This window comes from Rana temporaria, chromosome 4 (genome assembly GCF_905171775.1).
Source record: "Rana temporaria chromosome 4, aRanTem1.1, whole genome shotgun sequence".
NCBI classification, from domain to species: domain Eukaryota; kingdom Metazoa; phylum Chordata; class Amphibia; order Anura; family Ranidae; genus Rana; species Rana temporaria.
Genome location: NC_053492.1, coordinates 85,492,126 through 85,500,481, shown reverse-complemented (window position 1 = coordinate 85,500,481; position 8,356 = coordinate 85,492,126). Strand labels below are relative to the sequence as shown.

The following is an 8,356-nucleotide window of genomic DNA, read 5'->3' as shown; positions in this document are numbered from 1 at the left end:
CGCATTTTTTAGTTTATATTTACATTCCAGCGCTGAATAATTTTCCCTTATTAGTACTCTTTCATACTGATCAGTTTTTGATCAATTTAAAAAGCCGAAGAAAAATGCATGAAAAAATGCATCCCTTTAAATTTCTTTGGAACTCTTCACACCGTTTTTAACCACTTGCCTACTGGGCACTTTCACCCCCTTCCTGCCCAGGCCAATTTTCAGCGCTCTCACACTTTGAATGACAATTGCACGGTCATACAATGATGTACCCAAATTAATGTTTTATCATTTTTTTCCCACAAATAGAACCTTATTTTAGTGGTATTTAATCACTGCTGGGTTTTTTATTGTTTGCAAAAATTTGGGGGACATTTTTTTTTTCTTAGGGGGTTATTTACAAAAGGCAAATCCACTTTGCACTACAAGTGCAAACTACTACTGCAAAGTGCATTTGGAAGTGCAGTTACTGTAGATCCGAGGGGGACATGCTAGGAAGAAAAAAAAACAAAAAAAACAGCATTTTAGCTTGCACATGATTGTATAATAAAATCAGCAGAGCTTCCCCTCAGATTTACAGCGATTGCACTTTCAAGTGCAATTTTAAGTGCACTTTGCACTTGTAGTTTGCACTTGTATTGCAAAGTGGATTTGCCTTCCGCAAATAACCCTCTTAGTTTCTGTCAGAAAATGTAGTAAATAAATCATTTTTCTCCTTCACTGATGAGGCTGCACTTATGGGCACTACTGATGTGCACTAAAAGGCAGCACTGAATTGCATGCCTGATAAGCACAGATTAGCATCACTGATGGGCACTAAAAGGCAGCACTGCCTTGCAGCACTGATAAGCACAGATTAGCATTACTGATGAACACAAATTAACATTACTGATGGGTACTAAAAGGCAGCACTGACTTGCAGCACTGACTTGCAGCACTGATAAGCACAAATACACATTACTGATGGGTACTAAAAGGCAGCACTGACTTGCATCACTGATGGGCACAGATTGGGGTCACTGTTGGGCACAGTTGGGGCTGCACTGATGATCATTGCCCTGATTATCTGTACAGGTCTCCTGTGAGAAAATGCTGCCGATTGGCTCTCCTCTCCTCACACGGTCATTGTGAGGCGGGAAGAGCCAAAACAATTGCATTTCCATGTGATCAGCTGTGATTGGATACAGCCAATCACATAGGTAAAGAGACACGTCATTGGCTCTTTACCTAGCTCAGAGTCACAGTGTCCCAGGGACACAGTGCACCCTCGATCGCCACGCCGCGTGCCGCAGTGAGACTTGGCGGCGTCATACGACGTCGGCCCAGAACAAGAGACAAATGCCGGCAGGCAAGAGGCGGTTAAAATCCTGCTTGCTGCATTTTTGGTGCACTTTTCAAAACTGCACAAGAAACTCAGCTCCCATTGAAATGAATAGAAAACACATCAAAAAATGTCAAATATGCATCGAAATCTCAAGGCAGTTGCATTCTTGGGTTTTTTTTTAAGTCACATATCCATGTTTCACAGACGCATTCTTGGAGTCAGGCAACCAGAAAACACACTGGAAATGCACCGGAAGCACATCAAAAATTTTTTTTTTTCAACAGACCAATGTGAAAGCAGCCTTACATAGCTCCTCATGTGTCATGTACTGGGCTCACATCCTAGCTGTTAGTCTTGCCACACGCAATCATACATTATATTTATTGCACGTGAGCTCCATATGCATTTCTTTGCTCCGACTTGGTTTCCATTAAAGAAAATCATGTCATTTCAGGGAGCATAAAGCTGGCCATAGGTGGGTCATTTTTTTTTTCAACCTCCTTCCACACAAGTGAGGTGGATAGAGGATTCCTCCTCGCTGAGACATTGCATTCTGACAGAGGGACAAAAAAGTTTTACAATATTCCCGTTTGACAAGTTGATCTAACAATTGACTATAGCAGCCCCTTTACCATAGGGCAAGCAGGCCTGCCTGTACCCGGTTACCCCCAGAACTTATACACAATGCTATAGTGCCTGGACACCACGCCAGGGCAGGTGCGAACTGAGCAAAGCAAATAGGTACTTGTTTTTATGCTTGCTCTTTCATACTTTTGTTGCACAGACCCCAAACCAACTTTACCGATTTGTCCCAGGTTCTAGTCCTACGTGAGTGCGCAACAGCCAGGCACACAGCAGCTCCCACAGTTTCACAGCACAATATCCAGGCAGCTAGTGTCTTTTTGACATTTAATGCTCTTTGAACTTGGATGGGGTGTAGGGAAGCCTCAAAACACTCCAGAAATCAGTACACCCTCTATTTTTCCTACCTACTCCTCTTCAGGATGTGGGAATAGCACCTGTCTCCAAACCTGCAACCACCCGCCGCAAAATCGTGCTGTTCTGCAGAGACGCACGGGCTGCCATTCATTCTTAATGGCACTCCCCACGCCGCTCAACCCGCAGCACACTCGTAGGTGCAGGAGCCATAGGAAAATTGCATGGTCAAAAGCACCATGAAATTTCCGTGCGACTGAAAGCACCTTTTTTTGGCAGGAAATGCAGGCACAGCGGCCCATTCAAATGAATGGGCTGCCATTCTCACGCAAATGTGGGCCACACATCCCGCACAAGTGGGAACCAGGGGGTAAACCCATGGGAAGAAGTCTCCAGAGAAACATTTATTATTTAAGAACCTTGGCTAAAAACTCAGACTTCAGCTGAGATTAGAGTGGTTGGTTATGCCTGGGCAAGCAAACAGGATGCTTACCAAAAGGTTTGGCCCCACAAACAAGGTTCAAAGAAGCTTGTTTCAATCCTTCAGGCAGTGCCACCCCAGTCAGACTATTAAAGTGTCAATCTTTTGCCTTCAGCATCTGTGTACTCAGTACTCCCTCTTACCTCCAGAAGTCCTTTTTGCTCCAGAACACCGAGTACACAGATGCTGAAGGCAAAAGGTTGACACTTTAAAGTGGTTGTAAACGAGGAACGAAGCACCAGAGAGAAACAACATTGGAGCTTTGGAGAGAGACAAGCAAACACTACAGATATGTGCTTGGTTCAGATTTCATGACTGAGGTTTACAGACCACTTTCACCTACAGGTAAGCCTAGATTAATTATTACCTGTAGGTGCTCGAAATATCTCCTAAACCTCCACGGTTTAGGAGATATTTACAATAATGATGGGCCTTGATGACATAGGCGCAGGTGCACTTTAGAAACGTCGATCGTGCCGTTCCTAAAGGAGGCCGTGCCGTGACTGCCGCGATACCCGGAAAAGATGTCAGCCGCCCGAGCGGTGTACGAGGACGGCTGTGGGGGCTTCGATCTGAGGTGAGTATTACATAATGAGCTAGTATGCTATGCATACTAGCTCATTATGCCTTTGTCTTGCTTTTTTTTTAAGTGTGTTTACAACCACTTTAATAGTCTTTAGACTGACCGCTTGGTGTTCTGAAATCCTGCGGCACAGTTTGTTCTCTTCAGGAGCCAATCTGACTGAGGTGGCTCTGCCGGAAGGATTGAAACAAACTTGTTTGGATCTTGTTTGTGGGGCCAAACCTTTGTTTGCTCACTGGTGTTGTGGCGATACACCAAAGTTGTAGCAAAAGAGGCAGTGGGTGACAAGCACTTGTCCAGATGAACTTTTGAGATCAACCACTTTAGTTTATGTGTCTTATTTGTGCTTTTTTATTGCATGTTACTTTGTGGTGGCCAATAGGCTGCATGAGATCCACATCCATCTATAAAATACACATGAACTATTTTTCTTGATTGATTTATTTGCCCCTGTCACTTTGATTTCATATTGCACCTTATATTTGGATTCATGACTTGTGCACGGTATATTTCTGAATTTGTATATGATGTATTCATCATGCATTTGGCGAGTTAGCGCATCTATATTAATTTTTGATGGTTTTGAAATTTTGGGCACATTATAGATATGCAGCTTTTTTCACTTTGCTTTATTAACTGTTCACAAAGCGCAGAGGTTCACTCATGCAGTAGTAAGGGCTACACCCAGAATTGGCCTATAGTTTTTTTGCAAGCAAGTGTCCAATCCTCCTTTAGGCAACAGTTTAAGTTTAGCCTACTGTGTCCCTCTAACAATAAGATACAAAATTAATATTCACTCTTATGCAGATTGATTTTATTCTGTACAGATCTAACCATTCTCAAAATATAATCACATACACCAATTATGACATCTGAAAGTGGGTGGTATTTATTAGGCATCGCATGAACATGTTGCCCCTAAAGTTGATGCGTTAAAAGCAGAAAAAAATGGGCGATTGTAAGGAATCAAGCAACTTTGACAAGGGCCAAAATTTAATAGCTAGACTGGGTCAGAGCAACTCCAAAAATACAGTTCTAGTGGGATGTTCCCAGTCTGCAGTGCTCAGGACCTACCAAAAGTGGTCCAAGGAAGGAAAAACAGTGAATCGTCAACAGGATCACAGGTGGCCAAAATTCACTGATGCATGGGGAGCCAAGTCTGAGCCATGTAGTCCAATCCATTAGCAGAGCAACCGTAGCTCAAACTGCTGAAACGGTTAACGCTTGTGGTAATAGGAAGGTGTCAAAACACAGTGCATTGCAGTTTTTTGTGTATGATGTTGTGTAGCCCAAGAATGGTCAAGGTGCCCATGCTGACCCATGCCCACAGCCAAAAGTACCTACAGTGAGAACATGAGCATCAGAACTGGACCACAGAGCAATAGAAGGTGGCCCATCTGCTGAATCATGTTTTCTTTTACATCATGTGGATGGCCGGGGGAATGGAGGTCACCTACCTGGGAAAGAGATGGCACGAGGATGCAGTACCAGAAAAAGGCAAGCTGCTGGAGGCAATGTGATGCTTTAGACAATGTTCAGCTGGGAAACCTTGGGTCTTGCCATTCATGTGGATATTACCTGACACGTACCGCCTACCCAAACGCAGTTGCTGACCAAGGACACCCCTGTAAACTTTATTAATATGTTTTTTTTGTTACACTTTGATCCAAAAAATAAATATATTTTTTAAGACACTTTTATTCCAATTACAAGGAATGTAAACCCCTTGTAAGAGGAATGGTTCCTTGACAGGTTTTCTTTATGGAGAGATGTGGAGTCTAAAAGACCCCATATCTCTCCTCCAGCCTGGAAAGACAGATAATAAAAAAAAAAAAAAAAAAGACAGATCCCTTTCTTTCCAGCCAGGATCTGGGCTTTGTTTTCTTCCGCGGCCCAGACGTGATGTCATACCGTCACCCCTTGGCCTCCAGCGGTCATAGAGATGATGGATTCTTTCTCTGTGTCGCCAATGGCACAGGCGGGGCTGGAGATGCACCGAAGGGCGGCAGGAGGGGGGTATGTCCCTTCCCGCCGCCTGTAAAAATGATCAAGCGGCTGAACTGCCGCTTTTATTGTTCTTACGTTGCACAGAATCGCCGGCAGAAACCGATGATATCTGAAGACAGCCAATGTACGTCTTTTGGTGACGCAGCATCTGTACAGACACAACTACTCATCCTAATTTGCAAGGTTGTGTCCATGTGAGCGGTTGCAAACAAAGACAGCTGCTAAGTTCAAGGACTTGAGCTGCCCACACCCACCACCTGCCAGCTCCAGTTGCATTAGCAAATAATCCATTCATAGTGTACGGACCACAGTGTGAATGAGCCCTAAACCATCTTGTATTTGTGGCTCAGAACCCTCTAAAACAGTGGTTCTCAACCTGGGGGTCGGAACCCCTTTGGGGGTCAAATGATGATTTGCCAGGGGTCACCGAATCCTGGGGTGTTCCCGCATCACTCTCAACTGTTTTGCGGCTGCCCAGCAGGGCTGTCCCTGGAGCCTGTGGCCGCCCAGCTGGGCTGTTCCTGGAGCCCACGGACACCCACTCAGCCTCTTCACAGCCGCACATTCAGTTCACGGCATGGCTGGGGGGCAGAGACTAGAGGTAAGTTGACTGGTGAGGAATGTGGGGTGGGAGGGGCTGGAGGAGACCTGATTTCAGCATAGGTGTCACTGCTACGAGAAACCACAAAGTCAAAGACACGGTGAGTAACACTACCTGTGATTATAGTTGCCATTAAAAATCCCCACTACAGTTCTCAGATCAGCAGATGACTTTGATCAAGAGCATCAAAGTTGGCTGAACAGAACTCCCCCCCAGCATTGCCACTCATCCAATACCCCCCCCCCCCCCCACTAAGGAGTAAAACAATGAATCAAAATAGAGAATACATGGAAAGGAGGCAAAAAAAGGGTGAGGAAGAAAGAAAAAGAGAGGGATGGGTGAAAAAAATAAGAAATTGGGATAGAGAGAGATACAAGGGAAAGAAAAGTGAACAAAGAGAAAGCGTGGTGCATCCTAAAATGTACCATATGGAGGTTTTAATACTGTACAAGAGTGGAGGGGACTCAGGGAGCGCCATGCTACGAAAATAATTTTACTGTTAGGGGTCCCCACAACTTGGGAAATTTTATCAAGGGGTCACAGCACTAGTAAGGTTGAGAACCACTGCTCTAAAAGATGTCAAGCTCAGCACAGAGGTCAGGCAGCTTGGTCATGGCCCTATGCACTATAACACTGATTACAATCTTGACTTTTTTTGCAAAGTCAAGACAATCTAGGAGGGACCATCGCAATTATTCACCTAAATTTACTTAATGCATGTAAAACTTGCTCTGTCTGAAGATAATAAAATAATAATATATTGCAATTGCCTAAATTTCTGAATTGTGAGATTCTTGCATCAGCCAAATTTGCTTGGGAAAAAAATATCAGATTCGCTATTCATGAAATCTCCTCATTCCAAATCCTAACTGTAAACTTCAGTGCAGGTACTGCAGCGGCTGACCATTAGAAAAAGAAAGTGTGCATAAACTATTATTACGTGTGTTTACTGGTCCTTTGTTTATCCCTTTGAGTCACTTTTTTTAATACCCTATAGACAAATAACATTGCAAAAAAAGTAAAAAATTAATAATGATTTATTTAAATAGGATGAGAATGGTCAAGGCTTTTGCCGCAATGACAGATACGGTAAATCTCCAGTTTAAACTTCACCCACCAGTGATGTGTCAGTGGAGATTTAATTAAGCCTCAATATTATTCAACATTCCCACCAGATGACACTTTGTGCTGCTGTAAATCATTCATCCACCAGGATTTTCAAAGAAATGCCCACTAATGATTCCTCTGAATATCCACATGTACAACAGTCTGACCTGCAAATACTCTCACAATCCTGAGAATGACAATTCATCAATTCTATATTCTGTGCAGATTGGACAATCCTGTATGCGTATATTCAGGCAAACAAATTTTCATTGTTTTAGTTCATTCCGGACAAAGATCCAGTCTGTTAAAAAAATGGTCTTCCTTTTGCAGGTTTACTCCTTAAGTGTCCCGCTGAACGGCGCAGTTTTTTCCTCTCCTCTTTATGTTGTTTTTCTGCTTCTTGTCTCTTTTTTAGATGTTCAGACTGGAAAAGAACACAAAAAGATTTCACATTTGGGAATATAAATCAAGTCAGATGATACAATTACATAATCTGCATGATCAACAACCATCTTTAATCGAAGCTGCACTACAATGTTCTCTGTGGCTTTTTAAACTGCTTCCTGGCCAGGGAATTGAAAAATGATTCAGGAGCCCTATTGTTCTGGGAGGATGTCCTTCCCAGAACGTGTCGCACTCCCGCATGATCCACCACCCGTTGTGTCCGGTCACCGATAAGTGTGCCTGTCCGCTGCCGATACCATGTGAATGTTGTAACCACAGATCACGACAATTGTAAATAAAATGGCTCTGATTCATACCATTCATGTTGTGTACACATGTGTTGCTGGCTGTGATTGGTCACAGTGATCACATGGTACAGACATGGCCAATTACAGCCCATCTGTATCAAATGATTAGCTGTGGCAAATCACACCTAATCACAATAATATACACAATGAAATTCACTGTAAACGGTGTTAAAATCACAATGTGAGGTATTGCCGCAAGCGTCAGAGCAAGGGCAATAATTTTCGCACTAGACCGCCTCTAACTCCAAACTGGTAACTTTCAAAGAGTCGCCTATGGAGATTTTGAAGTACAGTTGTTTGATGCTATTCCATGAGCAAGCACAATTAAAAAGCATAACATGTTGGGTATCTTCTGATTTGGTGTATCATCTTTAATCTTTTACAAAAAAATTGGGTTATACGTTTTTTTTTTTTAAAGAATGTTTAACTTATTAGCTCATTCAGCGCATTAAAGTGCATTTCCCCAAAAACTGTGTTTGAAAAATCGCTGCGCAAAAAACGTGTGACATGAAAAACGACCTCTATTTTATTCTCTAAGGCCTCTGCTAAAAAACAAATATGCATGTTTGGGGGTTCC

At 43.1% G+C, this 8,356-nt stretch overlaps 1 protein-coding gene across 1 annotated transcript in view; it reads right to left on the bottom strand.

The window, feature by feature from the left end:
• Positions 1-6,939: 6,939 nt before the first annotated feature.
• NOL10 (nucleolar protein 10) overlaps positions 6,940-8,356 on the bottom strand; it is a 102,827-nt gene continuing 101,410 nt past the window's right edge. The window contains exon 21 of the mRNA XM_040348595.1: positions 6,940-7,451. Within this exon, the coding sequence (XP_040204529.1) occupies positions 7,332-7,451 (120 nt within the window). The 3' untranslated portion in view covers positions 6,940-7,331. The remainder of the gene's footprint in view (positions 7,452-8,356) is intronic.